This window comes from Chanodichthys erythropterus, chromosome 7 (assembly GCF_024489055.1).
Source record: "Chanodichthys erythropterus isolate Z2021 chromosome 7, ASM2448905v1, whole genome shotgun sequence".
In the NCBI taxonomy this organism is placed as follows: Eukaryota; Metazoa; Chordata; class Actinopteri; order Cypriniformes; family Xenocyprididae; genus Chanodichthys; species Chanodichthys erythropterus.
The window spans coordinates 22,052,739-22,075,740 of record NC_090227.1 but is presented as its reverse complement, the minus strand read 5'-3'; the positions used below and the strand labels follow the sequence as shown (position 1 = coordinate 22,075,740).

At 38.0% G+C, this 23,002-nt stretch overlaps 1 protein-coding gene across 1 annotated transcript in view; it reads left to right on the top strand.

Moving 5' to 3' along the window:
• Positions 1-23,002, top strand: part of LOC137022900 (protein unc-13 homolog C) — a 221,991-nt gene that overhangs the window by 173,407 nt on the left and 25,582 nt on the right. The window contains exons 28-30 of the mRNA XM_067389369.1: positions 55-178; positions 5,886-5,945; positions 15,079-15,159. Coding sequence (XP_067245470.1) covers positions 55-178; positions 5,886-5,945; positions 15,079-15,159 — 265 coding nt within the window. The remainder of the gene's footprint in view (positions 1-54; positions 179-5,885; positions 5,946-15,078; positions 15,160-23,002) is intronic.

Sequence of the window (23,002 nt, the reverse complement as noted above, 5' to 3'; positions counted from 1 at the left end):
AGTTGCATTTCTGTCTTTCACTCCATCCCTTCATCCCCCTTTTTTTCTCTCCAGCCTAATTCTGTTTGCTAAGATCTGTGAGAAGACAGTTCTCAAACGGGTTCTGAAGGAGCTGTGGAAAATAGTCCTCAACACCATCGAACGACAGATTGTTCTTCCGCCACTCTCAGACCAGACAGTGAGTGTAACACATGTCTTAGCCAAACGCACACACATGATTTGAGTCTATTCTGCATCTGCTCCTAACAGAAGCTTATGGAAATGTGAGAGAAGATACAATTCCAGGGGCATCAGCTGAGTATAGAAAGAGAGGTGTTGGTCTTATTAAAGTGTTATTTAGTGAATAAGTGATCTAAGATGAATGCTCATCATACTTACCAAGGAACACAAGCTGTTTTGTTTTATTGATTGATTGATTGATTGAATGATGGTTTGATTGATTTTAAAAAACAGTTTTATTATTCATTTTTTAAATAAAATAATAAATAATTGTATTTCATTATTTTATTTCATAGCTCAAAATATTTAATGAAGGCCTTATATTATTTTACTATATATCTAAAAATCTATCCATTTATAAAAATTATATAAAATATTTAATGACAAACCTATGACAAACACTTGCCAAACAGGTGAACATTTCACAAATCTAAGGTAGAACATTCAAAACATTTTTGAATTCTTTACACTTTTCCAGTCATTTTTCAAAATAAATATCTTAATAGAAAAAATTTATTCTAACAGTGGATGTTTCAAGTCATGAAACAATACAAATAATTTGTGTACGCATATCTTCTGCACAGTTTCCAGTGCAAGCTGCAAAATTAATAATACAGTGCACAGCATAAATGAGTACAAAGGGGTATGAAAAGGGTAACATCTTCTGTTTCAAGTTTGTGTATTAAATTACACAGTGGTGTGGGAATTCATGACAGCATTGATAAAGCAAAACTCCTTCACACCTTCAGTACTTATACATCCCTATATAAGAGCTTTACTATCACTGAACTTTACTGTGGGAACCAGGCACTTCTCACTGTACTCCTCCTCTAGAAACACCATAACATTTTGGATGCTGTTAGATCCAAAGTGATTGATTTGGTCTCATGAGACCAGAGTATTGATTCCCAGAATCTATAATTTGTAAATATGGGCCTTGGAAATGGCTAACTGACTTTATTGTGATAAACAGTCACTCTTTTCATAGATTTTGCTGGCTCTGAGACACTTGCTTGGTATTTCTCCTGCTCTTTGTCTAGCAAAAAAATCCCTCATCACTAAATGAAAGCTTAAAGGGATAGTTCACCGAAAAATGAAAATTTGATGTTTATCTGCTTACCCCCAGTGCATCCAAGATGTAGGTGACTTTTTTTCTTAAGTCGAACGCAAATTATGATTTTTAACTGCAACCGCTGCCGTCTGTCAGTCAAATAATAGCAGTAGATGGGAACTTCAAATATAACAGTAAATAAAACTTGCTTAGACAAATCAAAATTAAACCCTGCGGCTCGTGACGACACATTAATGTCCTAAGACACGAAACGATCGGTTTGTGCGTGAAACCGAACATTATTTATATAATTTTTAGCTCTAATACACCACTATGTCCAACTTCGTTCAGCTTCCTGTTAGTGAGGTCAAAAAACGCGTTGTGATGACGGAAGTGATGTCTCGCCCATATACTTCAATGAGCGCGAGACATCACTTCCGTTGTCAGAACGCGATCAGACCTCACTAACCGGAAGTTGAAAGAAGTTGGACATAGTGGTGTATTAGTGGTAAAAAAATATATAAATACTGTTCGGTTTCTCGCACAAACCGATCGTTTCGTGTCTTAGGACATCAATGTGCCGTCACGAGCCGCAGGGTTTAATTTGGATTTGTCTATGGAAGTTTTTTCGACTCTTATGGTTCAAGTTCCCAATCACTGCTATTATTTGACTGACAGACGGCAGCGGTTGCAGTTAAAAATCATAATTTGCGTTCGACTGAAGAAAAAAAGTCCTCTACATCTTGGATGCACTGGGGGTAAGTAGATAAACATCAAATTTTCATTTTTGGGTGAACTATCCCTTTAAAATGAAGGCCTGATTATTTCAGGGGCCTTGTCACAAGTTAATTGTTTTTGAATTTCTGTGTTACTTTTGCTATTTTTTCAGACTTAAAACAATGATTTGGTAATCCTCTTGCACCACTTTCCCTTTTTTGTGCTAAGAAATTAGTCTCCTGACAGTTCTCACTCTCCCAAGTGGTTCCATTGTTGTCAGCATTTAGTCTGAGAATGATGCTGTGGGCCAGATAACACTTTTAATTGTCAAGAGTACTTCTAATTAAATGTTTTGGTTCAATATACTTACCTGTTGATCAAACATTGCCTTAAACTTACACCAGAAAATGTGTATTTCTTTTTATTTAGTAACTTATAGGAGGGTGTACTGATTTTTGCTACACAACATTTTATCACCTTGATAAGAAAATCTTATTTTCCTGAATAATTTTGACATGCTTCTTTGGTAATTCATTAAGCAGACTAGCTGGAACATTATATCTCTAAAGAACCCTAACATGTCTTCTAAGTAATTGAGTAATTGCTGACTTTCACAAGTTTCAGAGCACTGTATTACATGTTTTGTCTCTTAGAAATGCACATTAGGTTGCTGATATAAATTTATGTTCATTAACAAAGGCCAATACAATATCGGTAAAAATTGTAACCTCATTTTTACATGGTAAAATTTAAATATTCTGTTGGGTTTATTAAAATTAACCATTGGTCATCCATAGTAGCATATATTTAGATCATGATAACCACGCATATAGCACCTCACTACAATGGTAAAATGTAGGCTAACTATATGGTTTCTATTATTTGTATGAAAAACAGTAGCCTAAATATATTTAGTATAAAAGCACAAATGCTATAGCTTAATCACAAAAATCTTGTAATTATATTCCATTACTCCTTTAATACATTTAATACATGTCTACGTTAATAATAAAATTTGATATGAATATTCCACATTTCTGCCACAATACCATGGTACAGTTAGTGACTTGACATTTGATATTCAACAGTGCTTTGATCTGCCTGCATTGACACTATTCTTTAAGAGCTGCTGTGCAGCCAAAATAATGTACCAGTTATCAATGTAAAGCTGCTTTGACACAATCTACATTGCAAAAAGCGCTATATAAATAAATGAGACTTGACTTGACTTGTTATACTATAGTAAATCCATGGTAAATGGTGATTTGTAGATTGAAAAGCCTTCTGACTCTTTCGTTGTGCAGTGTTTCTCCTGTTTGTCAACGCGGTTTCATCTAAATCACCAAGACATTCACATTTTTCATTGAAAGTGCTTCTCACTGGATCTCACAGCACTATTTAGTGGTCGCGTGACCGAGACTGATCAGAGTAAACGTATCTGCTCTAGTGATGTGTCGTACATGAACGATTCGTTCAATTTGAATGAATCTTTAATATGACTCAAGAACATTGAGTTGTCTCATGAAAGGATTTGTTATTTTTTGTTTGACCGCACATGCGCAACATCCTATAGCAGGGATGGACAACTCCGGTCCTGGAGGGCCAGTGTCCTGCAGAGTTTATCTCCATCCCTGATAAAAACTCACTTGCCTATAACTTTCTACTAATCCTAAAGACCTTGATTAGCTGGTTCAAGTGTGTTTGATTAGGGTTGGAGCTAAACTCTGCTGGACACTGGCCCTCCAGGACCGGAGTTGTCCATCCCTGTCCTATAGGTTCTGTACACAATACAGAATTGATTAGTTCACCTCAAGTCTTCAAGTTCAGGTTTGAGTCATTTGTTCATCCCGTGACAGCCTAAATGGCTATAATGTAATCTGTACCGGAAAGAGAAATGATTAGTTCACCTCCCGAGTCTTCGGGTCTGAGTCTTTCGTTCTTTTGTCACATGACAGCCGTATTGGATATGGAAATTAGTTAATAATTCCCAAACTTCCTTGCAAACACAGGTAGTAAGTTTTTTAATCGCAGTTATGCAATGTGTTTCTGGTCTCAAACTGTAGCTTTTTATTTCTTACAATTTATACATTTGTGAATTTCTGTCATGATTTCTGTCATATTTTCCATAATCACTTTGATAAAGCAAAGAAACCTACATATAATACCAACATACAGTTGTCATACTAAACAAACGAATGACAGATCGGGATGTGAGATAATCTAACAGACTGCATCGCCTGGAGCAATGAATAAATCATTTCTGTTTGTCATAATTTGGTTGCATTATAGTTTTTTTTTTTTTTTTGTTTTTTTTTAGTTTTTTTTTATTGATCAACGTCGCGTCAGTAGATGTGTTGGGGAATTTGGCTATTAAAGTGCCCCTATTATGCCTTTTTTAAAGTTCCTAATATTGTTTTGGGAGTCTCCTACAACAAGGTTTACATGAATGCAACGTCAAAAACATTTTTGTTTTCTCATAATCTACATTTAATTTCACCTCAGTTCGAATACTGCTCTGATTGGTCAGATGGTCCAATCCTTTGTGATTGGTCTACTGCGTGCAGACTAGCTGCATTAATTGACACATTTTTAGACAATATTGGACCCATATCTAAATAGCAGAACTACAGAAACGTGAGCTAGCCGGTTAGCAGGAGACATACAGGCTATAGGGTGTACATTACACAACATAACATGCAAAACTGAATTTTGAACGATCGCTAGAAAATATAAACATCAATTATTAATCATACTTACAGGTTGAGATTTAGAGGTGTAAGCTGGTCCAAATAAACTGGGCATTGATCCATATTTTTAGACCAAGCGTTTTGTGAATCCTGCGTTAAACTGCCCGAGGTTTGAGAAGCTGTCGTCACTAAAATGACGGGAACACAACAAAAGATTGTACTGCTGTGGTATTGTTGAAAAAAAATTATTTTCCCTGGCATCTGCATGTGCAATAAGTGGACGGGCAAAATGCCAATGTTTCCTTGTGACATCACAACGAAACAGCTTGGGATTCGTTTTACAAACGACTTGTTTAATTAACGCTTGAATTTATTGAGGAAAATTATATTGCGATAATTATCGTTATCACAAAAAAAAAAAAATGCAAAATTGCAAAAAAATGATTGAAGATAGAATTTATTACGCATAAACTTTTAGCCCTTAACGGCCATGAGGATGAGTAAATGATGACAGAATTTTCTTTTTTTGGGTAAACTATACCTTTAATGGTAGTAATTTTGGTAATGATAATTTTTATTAATATGTTTTTTTTTTTGTTTTTTTTTTATGAAATGATACTCTAAATAAGAAACTAAAACTGTCAGTAGTAAATGTATAAATTAATCTTTGCTTCACCCGATTGATTCACGCAAAATGCAGATTCATTCAGAAATTAAACACCGCTGTGTTTTGCTCGGAGACACAACAGTTCAAAATTGAGCAAAATCAGACAATATTGTGTCTAAAATACAGTTTAGACACTATAATAATACAGTTCTAATTATAAAAATCAATAAAAAATTAAATGGAGGTCTTATATATTTTATTTCATAGCTAAATTAGAAAAAAATGCCATGTATATTTTACTTTATAGCTAAAATTAAATCAAATATTTAATGTTGGATTTTTTTTTTCATTTATACCTGAAAATTAAATTAAATTAAATTAAATTTGTTTTAATATTCCTGAAAGTGACGTGAACAAACAAAATGTTCCTTCAGGAGTTTCCTGCCCATCTTCGTAATAAGCTGAATCAGCACCCAAAAATCCAACTGCCAAACACACTAAAGAAATTATATTTCACTCATTGAATGACATGCCTCCTGAGACATTTCATTCCTAAAGGAGTGAATTACTTTTTGACTCTTTGTTTTGTGCTTTTGTTTAACAGCAAGGGGCTCAGATGATTTTCAGTGCTGCCAAAGACCTGGGTCAGCTCTCCAAGCTCAAGGTGAGGATTTTGTTTTGTAATCTATGCTAAATAAATTCTGGGGTCCTACTATATACACCGATCAGGCATAACATTATGACCACTGACAGGTGAAGTGAATATTATCTCTTCATCACGGCACCTGTTAGTGGGTGCGACATATTAGGCAGAAAGTCAAAATACACAATGCATCACAGTTTGTTGCATATGGGGATGTATAGCTGCAGACCAGCCAGGGTGCCCATGCTTACCCCTGTCCACTGTCGAAAGCACCAACAGTGGGCATGTGAGCATCAGAACTGGACCACGAAGCAATGGAAGAAGGTGGTCTGGTCTGATGAATCGCGTTTTTCTTTTACATCATGTGAATGGCCGGGCGTGTGCGCATCGCTTACCTGGGGAACATATGGCACCAGGATGCACTATGGGAAGAAGGCAAGCCGGCGGAGGCAATGTGATGCTTTGGGCAATGTTCTGCTGGGAAACCTTCGGTCCTGCCATCCATGTGGATGTTACTTTGACACGTACCACCTACCTTCGCATTGTTGCAGACCATGTACACCCTTTCATGGAACTGGTATTCCCTGGTGGCTGTGGCCTCTTTCTGCCACAAAGCAAATATAGTTCTGGAATGGTTTGAGGAGCACAACAACGAGTATGAGGTGTTGACTTGGCCTTCAAATTGGCCTCCAACAAAATATTAGGTAGATGGTCATAATGTTATGCTTGATCATGTATTATGTGTCTTTAACAACTGTACTAACATATACATTTAAATTAATTATTTGAATCAAATTGTACTTGCATGCACCTGCTTGTAATTACAGCTGTCAATAATTTCTGTAATTACATATATAATTACAGTGTTGACCCTTCCCTTACTGCTTTACCCACCCTTCAATCTACCCATACCACCAAACCTGTCCTATACTTACCCGTAACCTACCTCAATAGCATTAAGCACATTGTACCTAGCAATTTTTATTTTATTTTTTTACTTAAAATGACAAAAAAAAAAAACATGGCCTTCATGTGTTTGAACATGACCCCCAAAATGGGAGGTAATTGATTTAATAATCAAGCCTCTGAATACAAATCTCTGTGTATCATATTGGAGATGGGAGCGAGGCATGTTCAGTTTAAAGTGTTATTTTCCTTCCTGACAGAGGGAGGAAAGGCATAAAGGCTGCAACTGACAGGGAGTTTTACGTTTGTCAGATTTAGAAGGCAGCGCTTCTCGAGGACACAGAGCAGCAGTAGATATCCTCCCTGAGAAATTACAGCAGGGCTTGGGGCTTTCATGTAGCTCCCGTTTTACTACGATTGCTGTTAAAATGGTTTTCAGCTTATGCTAAGGCTTTGTAGCTGTCCGTCAAAAGCTTCCACCACTGCCCTTATACCCATTTACATCATTGCATTCTCTCTGTAATCACACTGGAAAACTTTTCCGGTTGCAAGAGATCTGCTGGAATAAATATATCCGCCCTGCTGAGGAGTTTAAGTCCAGAGAAGGATGGGCACTTTGGATCTGAGCTGGTGTCAGACAGATGGAGAGTTTCTCGTGATTATGTCTCAACAGTTCATATTGCATTGCAACATCTCTGGTCAATTACAGCTTTACCTCAAAATGCTGTTTATGGCTCCTGTTCTCTGTGCTTCAGTGATTGTGTATAACCTTTAAAACAACATTTGACCCCTTAAAAGGCTGCCTATGTTGGCAGATTACTAGGTTATTTACTACATTTTCACTATTCTACTGATTACCTTTGGTTGCTAAGGTGATTATCTGTGGTTGCTAAGGTGTATCATTGTGCATCCAGTGAGATTTTTCTGTTTTATAAAAAGCTTTAAATGTGCAGTAACATTTAAAACACAATGAGTTATAAAATGTGCATTCACTATTTGTGGATGTGTTGGTCAGTCTGAAAGTGTTTGAGCTGAAGAGAGAGTTGTCAGTGGATGTACAGACCATCTTAATACCTGATCAATACACTCTGTCGAAGAGCTAAAGGTGTGAAAGTATCTTTAAAAAGGTGACCTTAAACTGGAAGAAGTCAATGGACAGAATCAGCTCTTACTACACAAACACATAGATGAACTTAAACTGATTTGATGCGGGATAAATTCACTCACACTCCACCCTGTTATCACTCTCAGGCTTATTTGTATTAAACTTTGCACTGCCATTGACCTGTGAGATTAAATGAAATTGAAGTTTAACTGCCTGACTTCTTGTCTTGAATCATGGTGAGGCCACAAGTCTTCTGGGAGCTGTCACATTTGATTCTAATGAGCGGTAAGGAGCTCTCCAAGAAAGGTCTTGTTCAAAACGGCAAACATGACAAGCAAATCTGAATGCTCATTTTATGCATGGTATTTCATCAAAATTGTTTAAAGTCTGCATGAAACAGAAGTTGCGATAGGGTCATTCCGTGTCCAATCAACCAAATTTCGGAAAATTCCCTGGCTCAAATTTTTTATTTTGTTTATATTTTTCTTTACAAAGATAAACATAAATAGTGATAAAAGCAACAATATTAAATATCACTGATGTATATTTACTGAGTAATCCACTATTTTAGATTTTTAATTTTCACAGAAGATTTGGGGACATTTTACAGAGGTGTAAAAATGACTTTAGAAAGATGGCAGCATCATTATTTTATTTTTACACAGAGATTGGTAAGTTTATAAGTAAAATCTGTTGACTTTAGTAATCTTTGTTTCATTATATGCCAACAGTGACAGTTCAAAAACAGCAAATAGCACATTGTGCGTTTCCTTTCGAAAGGGAACTCACACTGCATCCCTAGGGGTCAATATGGTGAAATGCCTTCAACATTTCCAGTGTCAGAAGCATGAGTCTAAATACGACAATGAACTTGACATTGCCTTCAGGATACCTGTTTGAACCTGTGTCTAAAGAAGGCACTTATGGCAGGCACTAGCGCCAAGTCTTTTAGGCAGTGTGTTCCTCTATGTCACCGTTATCTTACATGTGATGAGCACTGCAGCTGAGGCAAGTAGAAGACTGAAGTCGTGGGGCTCGTAGATGGAGCCTGCGGATGAATTCGAGAAAGGTATGAATATTTCTCATTCAAATGCGGCTGACAGAAGCAAGCAGCAGGTCAGATCGGTGTGGTGCTGCACACTATGGCTGTGTTGCAGGCCTACCAGGCCAGTCTGCTGAAGGACCTGGATCAGGGCCAGGGGCTCCCTACTGAGGTGGTAGAAGAGCTGCGCCGCACCACAGATTTGGCTCTCTGTGCCACTAAACAACCTGCCGCCGCAATCAGTCGATTTTTGGAGGCCATGGTGGCTACAGTGAAATACATGGCGGCTACGGTGGAAAAATTGATTAAATACCGTCGGAAACTTCAGTTAGTCCAGAACTCAGCTGCCTGTATAATTACTAGAACCTCTTCCATTGAGCATATCTCTCCTGTCCTCTGTCATCTCCATTGGCTTCCTGTTAAATATTGGGTAGAGTACAAGATTCTGCTTCTCACTTTTAAAGCTATTCACAATCTTGCACTGCCATATCTCTCCGAATTGCTTCATATATACACCCCGAAGCATACACTTTCTTCTGTTTCTCTTGTTGTACCCTATGTCATTTAGTCACTATGGGGTCCAGGGTTTTCAGCTGTGCTGCTCCTCATCTCTGGAATTCTCTTCCACAATCTTTGCAAGAAAGTGATTGTCTGGCTACTTTTAAATCACGTCTTAAAACGTACCTATTTAAATTAGCTTTCTCTGATCAATTTTAAATATCTAATGTTAAATAGCTGTTGTATTATGTCTTGATTGATTTTATGACTCATTCAAATGTACGGTGTCCTTGAGTGTTTTGAAAGGCGCCTTTAAATAAAATGTATTATTTATTATTATGGAGAGACATCTCTGGGTGAACCTGGCCGACATTAGGGAGAAAGAGAAAAACATTCTCCTCGATGTGCTGGTTTGTTGAGATGGTGGTCAGGAAGTTCAGAGAGGCGAAGGCGTGCTCCGCTGATTTTAAGACCTTCATACTGGGCTGGTCCAGGTCCACGCCTCAGCCCGTGAGGGAGTCTGGCCCGTCCAAGTCTCAGGACTAGAAGGCTAGCACGACCTCTCACACTCCTCCTCCTTCGAGGCATAGAGCATGGAGGAGGCGTGAAATCAGAAGGAGAAGAAAATACCTGAGAGAAGTGATCCAAAATAGACATGGTCAGTGTTTTAGGGTCCCAGAGGCAAAATAACATCTGCATGTTTCCCTTGTTAGGCTTTCTGTGAGCCTACTTGGCTACTACGAGTGTTGCTATGCCTCCTCTACCTAGAAAAGAATTGTCTTTATTGAAGCATCTTCTCAATTCAAAGAGTATGATTATGATATGAATATGATTATTGAGGCCTCTGCTCTCAGAGCTCAGCCAGGTATGCTGAATTGAAAGGCTCTCTGTGAGCCTCCTTTGCTACTGCATGCATTGTCAGGCCTCCTCTCACTAGAAAGAGTTATATTTATTGAGGCCTCCACTCCCTTGAGCTTAGCGACTAAGGTTTGCTAAGTTGGTAGGCTCTCTGTGAGCCTCCTTTCCTACTGCAAGCATTGACAGGCCTCCTCTCACTAGAAAGAGTTATATTTATTGAGGCATCTGCACCGTTGAGCTTAGCAGCTAAGGTCTGCTAAGTTGGAAGGCTCTCTGTGAGCCTCCTTTCCTACTTTGAGCATTGTCAGACCTCCTCTCACTAGAGACAGTTATATTTATTGAGGCTTCTGCTCCTTTGAGCTCTGCTTGATAGCGATTGTGAGGTCTCTGTGAGCCTCCTTGTAAGTTGTCCTGAGCGTGGAACGTAATTAGGTCTCCTCTCATTTTAAAGAGTCGTCATACTGATGCCTCCACTCCCAGAGCTCGGCTACGCGGTAAGATAGTATGCTGGGTTGTTAGACTTTCTAGGAGCCTCCCTGTCTACTAACCTTAAATGTGGAGTGTTGCTAGGCCTTGTAGAGTTTTGTGAGTCATTGTATTGAGGCCTCCACTCTGTGGAGTTTCGCGAAACAGTATTCTGTAATGTGAATGTAGTTAGGCTTCCTCTCTCTAGAGCAGGGGTGTCCAAACTCGGTTCTGGAGGGCCACTGTCCTGCAGAGTTTAGCTTACCACAACACACCTGCCTGGAAGTTTTCTGTAAAACTTAAAACCTTGATTAGCTGGTTCAGGTGTTTAATTGGGGTTGGAGCCAAACTCTGCAGGCCAGGAGCAGGATTGGACACCCCTGCTCTAGGGCCAGATTTACTAACAGCTTGCCTCAGTGCAAACCCTCTTTTGGCATTTAAAAAAACTACTGTCGGGATTTACTAAAGACACGCAGTGCAAAATTAGTGCTGAAAAGGCATGGACTGAGTTGTTTTTGAGGCTGACCTTATTGCATATGTATTTGTCGGAGTTTCCCTTCCAGACGCAAAATTTATGGGAGGAGAATATTTAACTGAATAATGCAACGCGATTTACAAATATTTACGCTCGTAAATTTACTGGTATTTGCACCATTATTTAACACCCAAAAAAACATGTCTTAACCCATTTTGCGACATGGCTAGAGTCGTTGTTGCTAGGAGGAGACACGCAGAGAACAGAGAGCGCGAATACCAAAGGAACACGTTTTATATATATATATATATATATATATATATATATATATACACTCAAAGGAGTCTTCATCCGTAAAGTGCACCATCAATTATCATAGACCAGAACTTCTCAAGAATGGAGGCCTCAATAGGAAGACTCTAGCCGCCAGATTTACTAAACGGGGCAAATTAGCGTGAGAGCACAATTCCACAAATGCGCTGATAGGAATGACAAGTTTTGCGCGAGATCTGCTGACGCGCAAATTAAAGAACACAGACGCAGTCAAAACATTTATATAATGACCAATGCATTCTAACAAGAGCAGTGCACATTAGCGTTGGGACGCAAATAAGCAGAGTGTACGTGTTTGTCAGATTGCATGTAACAAGTTGCCCCGCACCTGATGAGAGCATCAGGCATCAGCTCTGCTTATTTGCGTCCCAACGCTAATTTGCACTGCTCTTGTTAGATTGCATTGGTCATTATTTAAATGATTTGACTGCGTCTGTGTTCTTTAATTTGCGCGTCAGCAGATGTAAGTTTAAATAAATAACTGCCAACTGAACTTTCCATTCCTATCAGCGCATTTGTGGAATTGTGCTCTCACGCTAATTTGCCCCGTTTAGTAAATCTGGCGCCTAGAGTCTTCCTATTGAGGCCTCCGTTCTTGAGAAGTTCTGGTCTATGATCATTGATGGTGCACTTTATGGATGAAGAGTCCTTTGAGTGTATATATATATATATATATATATATATATATATATAGGATCTCTGGGATTTAACCATTAAGGGCCTTTAAAATGAAGATACCAAAAGGAAAGTTTAAGAACCAGAATCTAAAATGATATAAAGATATCTTTAATTCTTCTTGAGTTACAGGCATGCAAATGAGACAAAAAAAAAAGATGAAGAAGAAGAAGTGCTTTTTGCCATATTTGAACTGTCACTGTTGGCATATAATGAAACAGATTTCTAAAGTCAACAGATTTTACTAATAGACCTACCAATTTCTGTGTAAAAATAAAATAATGGTGCTGCCATCTTTCTAAAGTCATTTTTACACCCCTCTAATTTGGTTCCAAATCTCAGGTGAAAATTGTCATTTTGACCACCCTCTACAAAATAGTGGATTATTCCTGTGACATATACATCTGTGACATTTAATATTTTGGCTTTTCATTTTTTATGTTTGTCTTTGTACAGAAAAAAAAAATATTAACAAAATCAGCAATTTGAGCCGGGGACCTCTGGTTGAGTTGGCACGGAATGACCCGATAGTCTTTTCTTTTCCTATTGTGATGTATATCCAAGTGAAAAAAAAATCATTTCATATGTTCACATGTTTATTTTAGGTTTCAGAAACAAAAGCACTAGTAAAACAATACATTTAGAGTTTGTAAAATACACACTGATGTCTATGGAACAAGCAATATCAATCCATTCAAATGGAATTTGCCGACGTGTTTTATTCATATCAGACACAGCACGCCTAAGTAACTATGAAGTTTACTCTATTCTTCTCCCAGTTCACCGGCCACTTACTTACATGTATTTCTGGAGAAACTGATGAATTTAAGTGCTGTAAATCTGACTGACAGGACTCTTTGAACTGCAGTGCAAACTAAGATTTTGGCGCCCATCTCACATTATAGATCAAGATAAAGATCATTTATAAAGGTTTTTTAAACGACACTCGCATGTATTTGAGGATCGGAATGTCAGATAGTTGATGACATAGTAAGCAAGTTTGTGAATATTTTGAATAAAACAAAAAAAATTAAATAAAATCGATAGATCGGTCATACAGTGTTATTGTGGCTGCAGTGTGTCACGATACAAGCACGAAGCATCACCATGGAAACAGTAAGGGGAAACGTTCTAAAATAATGGTCACCTTAAAAAAATCACTCTTGGGGAGTCAGTTATTTAAACATACACATATGTCACATTTTGAGTTTGTTTTTTGATCAGTTTCTCCATCCTGTTTGAGTTTCTAGTTTGAGGTTGAGCTACATATATGTTGATTACCTCCGTTTCCTTCCTGTTTATTTCTGTGGTTTCTAATTGATTGCGTTTGTTCAGTTCAGGTGTGCATCATTATCTCATCAGCTCCTCTGTTAGCCCTCACATATTTAAGCCCTCAGTTTCTGTATGTTCTTTGTCAAGGTTTGTTAAACGTCATGTGTGAAAGTGATATGTTTCTCCTCCGTTGATTCTCCTGTTTATTGTTTTGATTGTTATATTAAAAGTCTCCTGAATAGATCTCCTTCGTTGTGTGCATTAATACAGCCACCACTAGTGACAGCATGAAAGGGTTAAAGGGCACCTATTATGATTATTTTTTTATTATTATTTTACCTTTTAGTGTGTAATATAGCTGTTTGTGCAAGTAAGCGATTTGCAGTCACAAAGCAAAGTCCACATCAAAGGGAGTTCATCTCTCCAACATACTGCAAAAAAAAAAGTTATGGAAAACAAGACAAAAATACTAATTAAAAAATAACTTAAACCCAATTAAAACATAACTTTTTTGCAGTGCAGAAAACACTTGCCTACAATACTTCTTTAGTAGTCCTGCCATTATTTCCGTGACTTTAGCTGCATCAGCATGTTACACATTTGTATAATGCTCACCTACTGGTAGGGGTTGAATGACTTCAGATTTTTTAAAGTCGACATTTATGTGATTAAAGTCGATGTCAACTAGTCGATGATGACATCATTAATGAAAAAATATGGGGCTGTTCATACAGAACTCATTTGTCCATTCCAATGCTGTTCTTTTTCATTGTTTTTCTATGTAAATATGCGCCAGACGAATGTATATATGACCGTTGCGTTCATCTTTTTCAGCGTCTTGCGCATGACATGGAGTTCTAAAATTGTGGTGCTCAAATTCATATCAGTTCAACTTTTAAAAATCTTGAGACCTTGCGTTGTTTCGCTTTTTTGAAAGCAAAAATATGTTCCGTGTGAAATCAGATACAGATAAATCAAATAATAAGATACAGATAAAGTAGCACAGTAAAGATTACATATATAAGAATGCATTAGTGAAAGTGATTGCATGTGAATTAATTCTACCTGGTTGGCAACGTCTCTCTACTAATAGTGAAGCTGTGTGTTTTAGTTACTAAGAAATATATGCTAGAATCTTTCAGTTTCTAAGCTATTTTATTGATAAATCACAGAACCGTGTTGACCATAAGGATTCTGTATTCGCATGATCTATATGCACGTGATCTGCGCACTACCATCTGTGTGCGTGCTTTGTAGCAGCATAGTTTAGAACGCCGGCTAATTTACCTGTACAATAAGTTTTTTAAAATGTGCATTTATCTGATGAATATTAAGCATTCAGATGGTATAACAAACATATCTTGTGGAGCACTCTTGGAATATGCATTTATTTGTCATTAACTGTTGGACACAGAGCACAAAGGTAGACTTCAAAGAAGTCAGCAGTAGTAATATAGTAATATACAGTAAGAGAAAATCATCCCCTCTGTCTCTCTCTCTCTCTCTCTCTCTCTCTCTCTCTTAGGAGCATGTGATCCGGGAGGAAGCTCGTAGTCTGAGCCCTCGACAATGTGCCGCCATGGATTTAGTGCTTCCTACCATCAAGGTATCAGCTTCTCTCTCTTCTTCTGCTCTGATTCTCCCATTTCAGGGGCCAGTTGCATAAACTTAGCTTTGACTAATGTTACTAGTGTTTCATTTTTAAATTAGTCACATAAAAACATAGCTGTGGTCTAATGAAGAATGAAAAGAGTGATTATCCCTTGGCCAACTGCTGGTTGGTCAGAATAGTTTATGCAAATTACCCCAGTTTTTATAGTTATGTTATATACACAGACTGTTCACATACCAACTGCTAAATGTTCCACACATAAAAATACTAGAACTGCCCAAAACAGCAGTATAATCAGTCTGAATGCATTTTGTTCTGTGATTGTGTCCTTGATGCTTTCAGTTCCTCTCCAGGCCTCTGGAAGTCAGTGCTACTCTTATGCAAAGTGTTTATGGACATATTCAAGAAACTTAGGGGCTGTTTACACGACATGGTTTTCAACTAAATACGTTATGCTAAAAAAATTATGCGTTTTGGCCGTTCATTTATTCGACAATGGTGTTTTGGTGGACTAAAAACGCAAACTTTTGAAAATGGGTCTCATATTTGCAAGTTTTTGAAAATGGTGTAAACAACAAAAACTTGAAAACGATGACATCATGCACATGCGCATCACATGTTCAGTCTGTAGTGTTTCATCGCCATCTAATGGCCTGCCAGCAGAATACAGCGTTTTTAGTCATTTTCACGGATTCGTATGAATGGGGATCATTTTGACAATGGTGTCGAAAAAATTCTCCGTTTTAAGCATACCGTTGTCGTGAAAAAGTAACTCCATAATCCTTTTTTCCTGAAATGCAGCAGGTTGAAGGGATGATGTGAAGATCCAATTTTCCACCTCTGAAACAGATTTTTCTTCAGCTGAAGCATGAACAACACAACTAGATTAGATCTGGTCTTGATGTGGGGGGTGTAAAAAAGCATTTACCCTATCCTGCATCACATATACAAACACACACATGGTTAGAATGGTGTGTGTCTTTAGTTGTGGTGTAAATGTGCATGTGAGCTGCAGATACATGCATCATCAGAGATATTATTGATTCAGTTGTCTCCATGGAAACACGCACCCCTCCCTGATTGGATCAGTCATGGAGTGAGAATTATGCTCATTGGTATTCTGAGGACAGAAGCTAATTAGGGAAGTTCACAAAAGCCTTGAGTAAAATTTTGGCAGTGAAAACGGCTGCACACAGTGACGAGCTCAGGATTCTGTGCTTGAGGTAGCAAAGAAACAACAGTGAAGATATCTGAAGAGATTAATGAGAATAATAATTAATGTGTGAGTGGAAAGAAAAGATACACAGACAGATAAAAAGAGGGAGAGGCGAACAATCACAGTCTGATGTCTTTGTCATCAACTGTCTTTTTAAATATGGATGAATCAATGCACTGCAAAACACACCTTTTCTATTAACAATTTCCTTTGAAATATCTAAACATCCTTAAGATACAGTAATAATAAGATGCTTAGCATCCTCATTTCAGAAGACCACCACACGCCACTGCTCTCAAACACACAATATAAAAAGCTCTATGAATAATGCAGCTAAAATAATGGGCCACCAGAAGATCAAAAAAGCATGCATTTGAAATCCACTGCATTTCAAGTATTTTTCAGATTGATACGATCAGTACATGAAAGCACATCTGTGATCATGATCCTCTGTATGACCACAGAACAATCTGTTGCCCTGATGAGTTTCACCAAATCTTGTTTATTCTTTATTCTGTATTATTACCAAAGTAATGCTCCACCTGACCAATCGATACAGCCGACAAACTACATCAGCCATTCATCATCGGTTCAATTAGAGTCCAGCTCTCAGCCAGAGGCTGTCATCACAAGACAATGAGGGGCTGTTTACTGAATTTCATCACACAAACTGTGAAATGATTAAGAAAGAGCCAACATAGAGAGAGGATAAATAGGTAGACGGACAGACAGATAAAGAGACAGACAGAGACGAATAGACATAGATTGTATAATTTTTCAAATTTATATTTTCATTGTCTTATTATGAAACAGTTGCTTCTTATGCATGCATGATGCTTTACAAATGAAATATATAATTTTCTATTCATTTTTATTTAATTTGATTTAATTTATTTATTTTTATTAAGGTCATGGGAGGGAAAAACTACAGGCAAACATTGAAAGTGACACCTGCCCTTTCCACAGACCCAGAGCAATTGATTCCTCAGTGGAAATCTCATCTGTCTCAATCACAGCTAACATGAAACCATCACCGCTCCCTCTCTAATCGCCCCTTATGCTAATAGAATAATAAACTAGATCTGATCAAATGCCAGCCTTCACCTCACACTAATGTCTAGTTGTGGCCGATATCTCCTTGTGCCATTAACTTTGTGCCAGTGCCTGAAGCTCTGGATTCCTGTTTTAACTCTGATCTGATTGTGTTCAGCTGAGGGAGATGACTGTGACAGATGCTGTATCAGTCTTATGTCTCAATGTCACTTCGAGATTAACTCATTTAACAGTGTGGCGGAATGAATATTACTGAACTGCCTCCTGTAGCATCTGTGGTGATATTCCACTGAGAATCATTTACGATGTTCAAATTCATGTGTTCCATTCTAATGAATTAATGATCTTTTTGAGTGTGTGCATATAGCAATAAAGTATTTAAACAACGAGGCAATGTAACTCTATAACATTTGCAGGTGTTGTAATTTAAGGGAGCATTTTTAATAAAGGGTTTATCAGACATTCAAAAATATGCTCAAACGAAGACTTCCGGTCTGGCGTTCATCATGTAAGGTTGCAAGTTCGGGAGCTCTGCAAATAAATCTATAATTACTTTATATACTTGATACAGCGCAATTTTAAACATCTCTAGCACTTACTAGACTATATAGCTAGAATTTTTTTGCCTTTCGTGGTAATGTCGACCAAAGCTGAAAGACAGAAAAAGGCCGATTCAGCAAGCTCCAACGGATATACTTCAGAGCTAGTTAAGGACGATGCTAGCACAATTGATGGTGCAGCAATTATGTCAGCAATTAAGTCATTGGAAGCCGGAATACATCAAAAGTTTGACTTACATGCTGCTGAATTCCGAAGAGAAATATCATCTCTGCGTGAGGAAATGCAAAACTCGTTAGTATCGGTGACTTCGGATGTGAGAGCGCACGAGGAGAGACTGACTAGCCTTGAAAGTGCAACTTCAGAATGGACGACAAGCTTGCAGGCACTTGAGCCAACGGTAGCATCCTTGCAGAACGAAATCGCTACTCTTCGTGCCAAATGTACGGATCTGGAATGTCGCTCCCGACGCAGCAACCTGCGCCTCTTGGGAATTCCCGAGGGCATGGAAGGCCCACAGCCTACAAAATTTGTGGCGGAGACGTTGAAAGAAATTTTTGGTCTCGACGAACCGCCGCTCCTTGCCCGCGCCCACCGCACACTGGCGGCGAAACCGGCTGAGGGTCAGAGACCGCGTGCGTTCGTGATCTGTTTCCACCGATTCGACGTTAAAGAAGCTCTTTTGCAGAAAGCCATCCAAGCTAAGCAGCTTAAATTCAAGGGCAAGGATGTCCACATTTTTCCGGACTTTCCTGCCGAAATCGCCAAAAAACGAGCTGCATACTACGATGTGAAACGGGTGCTGAGGTCGCATCCTGATGTAAGATACGGACTGCGGGGCTTAACCGGCTTTTGGATTACCTACCAAGACATTGAACATAAATTTGATACGCCAGCTGAAGCGATGAGCTTTGTTAAACAACACATAATGTCTTCCTGAAAGGTATGACATTTGAACTGTGAACTGCCTCAACTGTTAACTTCTATAGTTTTGACTGCCCAGTTGAGTTAACTTGGATGCTGTCTGATTTGAGTTTGTTGCCGTTTTCTTCTTTAACAGTATGATCATTTGTTATTGTTATAGTCACCTGTCTGATCTAACTATAGACTGTAGAGCTAACATTTTTTGTTATTGTCAACGACTTTTTCGGGAATCTTATTGAACCATGCATAACTGTAAACGTTTTGTACAGTCTATATCAAAGTGCTCTGAAATTCTGCCCTTTTTCGGCTAACATATAATACAGGCTATATTTTTTTTTGGCTGTAACTTCTTGATTTGAGTATATTATTTGCAGAGTCACTATCGAGTTCTGTTTAAAAGTGACTCGTTTGTGCTGTTGGGTGTTAACCCAGTGTAGCGTACACTCCTTCGATGGAAGTGTTAGCTCGGTTCGTAAGTGTGGAGTGGTCAAGAGGGTAAGTGATGGGGTGGGATGGGAGGGAGGGGTTGTTACTTTGATGCGGTGTTTGTTCCCAGGTTTAATTATATATCCTTCAGGGTGTCGTTGTTTTTTGTTTTTTTGTTTGTTTTTTTGTTTTTTGTTTTTTTCCCTTCCTTTATTCTTTTTTTCTCTCTTTTCTATTTTGTTTTGTTATTTTCCTCCACCTTCTTTTCTTCCAGAAGATTGTCCCATTTGTTGAATATTTATTCTTATGAGTAGTTTGACAAACAGTGATGGGGCCCCTCCTTTGAGATGTATTAGTTGGAACTGTAAGGCTGTTAATAATCCAGTTAAGCGTAATTGAGTGTTGAACCATTTGAAGAGTTTAGGCAGATTTCGCCTTCTTACAGGAAACGCATCTTCGTTCCACTGACCACTTTAGATTAAAAAAGGGCTGGGTCGGACAAGTTTTTCATTCTATTTTTCATTCTAAATCTAGAGGCTGCGCAATCTTAGTGCATAAATCTGTTCCATTTGTTGCTTCTGACACAATTGTGGATCATAAAGGGAGATACATTATTGTAACGGGAACGCTATTCTCAGCCCCCCTTACTCTTGCAAATGTTTATGCTCCTAATTATGATGACCCATCATTTATCTCCTCTTTTTTCACTTGTATCCCCAATATTCACTCACACCCACTCATATTGGGTGGAGATTTTAATTGCGTCATGTCTCCCCATCTTGATAGATCTTCCAAAAAGATTATTGCACTATCAAAATGCGCTTCAGTCATTCATACACTTATGCAAAAATATGGTCTATGCGATGCATTTAGATATTTGAAACCCTCAGAACGTAAATACTCTTTCTTCTCCCATGTACATCAGACATACTCTCGAATTGACTATTTCTTTTTGGATCATAAACTTCTTCCATACTTACATGACTGTTCTTATAAAGGCATTGTAATCTCTGATCATGCACCAGTTGTGCTCGAACTTCAGATTCCACAACAACCACCCAAATACTGTCAGTGGCGTTTTAATCCATCTTTGCTTAGTGACCAAGATTTTATTAACTTGATTTCTTCTAGCATTTCTAGCTTTATGGAAATTAATTCAACACCAGGCATGTCATATTCAACTATTTGGGAAACCCTGAAGTGCTACTTATGTGGTCTAATAATTTCTTATTCTTCTTATAAAAATCGAAAGAGGAAAAGACACCTTGAAAAATTGTCTGATTTTATTGCAAGTATTGACACCCAATATGCTTCCGACCCCTCTCCTAAACTTTATGAAGACCGTCAACTGCTACAAACTGAATATGATATACTATCAACGGAAGAGGCAGAAAAAATGATTATACGCGCACAGCACCGGGTCTTTGAGCAAAGTGATAAGACGGGGAGATTACTTGCTCACCAGATTCGTCAAGCTGAGGCATCTCGCATGATACCTCAGATTAGGTTACCAACAGGAACAATTACGGTCAACCATAAATAAATAAATTCCCAATTTAAGCAGTTTTATACTGATTTATACACTTCAGAATCGTCATCGGACACATCCCAATTGGAAACTTTTTTAAATTATATTGAGTTTCCTACCATTAGCGAAATGTCACGCGAAGTGCTAGAGAGGGGCATCCAAATTGAAGATATTGGGGAATCCATTGCCTCTCTAAAATCTGGCAAGGCCCCGGGGCCAGATGGCTTTTCGGCTGAATTTTACAAGGCTTTTTCTAAATCTCTCTGTCCAATTCTGCTCTTAGTATTTTCAGAGAGTCTCCAGAATCATTCTTTACCATTAAGCATGTATCAGGCAATTATTTCTTTAATTTTAAAGAAGGATAAGAATCCACTAGAATGTGGTTCATACCGACCCATATCACTGATTTTAGCCAAACTGCTGTTTACCCGTTTGGAGAACTCTATGTGCCAAATAATTTTGCCCGATCAAACTGGTTTCATTCTTGATAGATATTCATTTATTAACATTAGGCGCCTTTTTAATATTCCGTACTCTCCACATTCTAACAGTCCCGAGGTGGTACTCTCACTTGACGCCGAAAAAGCATTTGACCATGTTGAATGGATTTATTTATTTAGAGTTTTAGAAAAATTTGGATTTGGCCCTATATTTATTTCTTGGATTAAAATGTTATATGCTGCTCCTAAAGCCTCTGTACGCACTAATAATGTTACATCAGATTGTTTCAATTTACAGAGGGGCACAAGACAGGGTTGTCCCCTCTCGCCACTTTTATTTGCTGTTGCTACTGAGCCTCTTGCTATTGCCCTACGGTCAAGCCCTCAGGTCTGTGGTATTGTTCGTGCAGGTATTGTACAAAAGGTTTCCCTTTATGCGGATGATCTTCAATTCCTCATACTCTCTCTATTCTAGAATCTTTTAGTAACTTCTCAGGATATAAGTTACATTTTTCTAAAAGTGAGCTGTTCCCATTGAATGATGTGTCTCTTCAGATTTCATACTTAGACTTTCCTTTCAAAGTTGTTAGAAATCGTTTTAAATACCTGGGAGTCCTGGTCACACGCAAGCATTCAGATTTGTTTAAAGCCAATTTTAGCCCTCTCCACAATTATGTCAAATCTCTGTTCCTGTCCTGGAATTGTCTTCCCCTCTCTCTCATAGGAAGGGTGAATGCCATTAAGATGAGTGTTTTCCCTAAATTTTTGTATTTATTCCAGTGCCTTCCGATTTTTATTCCTAAATCCTTCTTCATGATGCTGCAGCGTAATATCTTGTCTTTTATATGGAACAATAAGTCTAAACGGATTAGTCAAAATCATCTTATGAAACCAAAATGCTTGGGGGGCCTGGCTTTGCCTAATTTTCAAACATATTACTGGTCAGCTAACATAAGAAATATGCTATTTTGGGTTCAACATGACTTGCATTTTCAGAAATTTCAGTGGGTACAACTGGAAGCTTTCTCTTGCTGTCCAGCAACTTTAACATCAATTTTGGGTACACCCATCCCCTCCAAACATACTACTGTAGTTAAAAATCCTGTTGTTAAACATTCATTTAGAATTTGGTCTCAGTTCCGACTATCATTAGGCCTTAAAGATCCTAGTCTTACTGTTCCTATTCTCTGCAATATATCTTTTCCACCTTCCTTACTGGATGGGGCCTTTAATATTTGGAGAGACCATGGTTTAATTACAATTGGTCAGTTATATATAAACAACACTTTTGCTTCCTTTACCCAACTTCAAGAGAAATTTAATTTACCCTCTTCTCACTTATTTAGATATTTTCAGATACGTAGCTTTATTCATAAGCAGTTCCCTAGCTTCCCCTTGCACATGTCTCAAAATATTCTTGAAGACATATTAGAGCAATACAAATCCACAAAAGGGGCAATCTCTAAGATTTATACGATAATTAACACAAAACAGTCCCCTTCAACAGGTCCATTGAGGAAGATCTGGGAAGAGGAACTAAACCTAGTATTTGAGGATCATGTTTGGAACTTGATTCTTGACCGAATACATTCCTCATCAATTAATGCTAGGCACACACTGATCCAATTTAAGGTAGTGCATAGAACTCATTGGTCCAGAACTAAACTTAATAAATTATTCCCTAATCTTGAT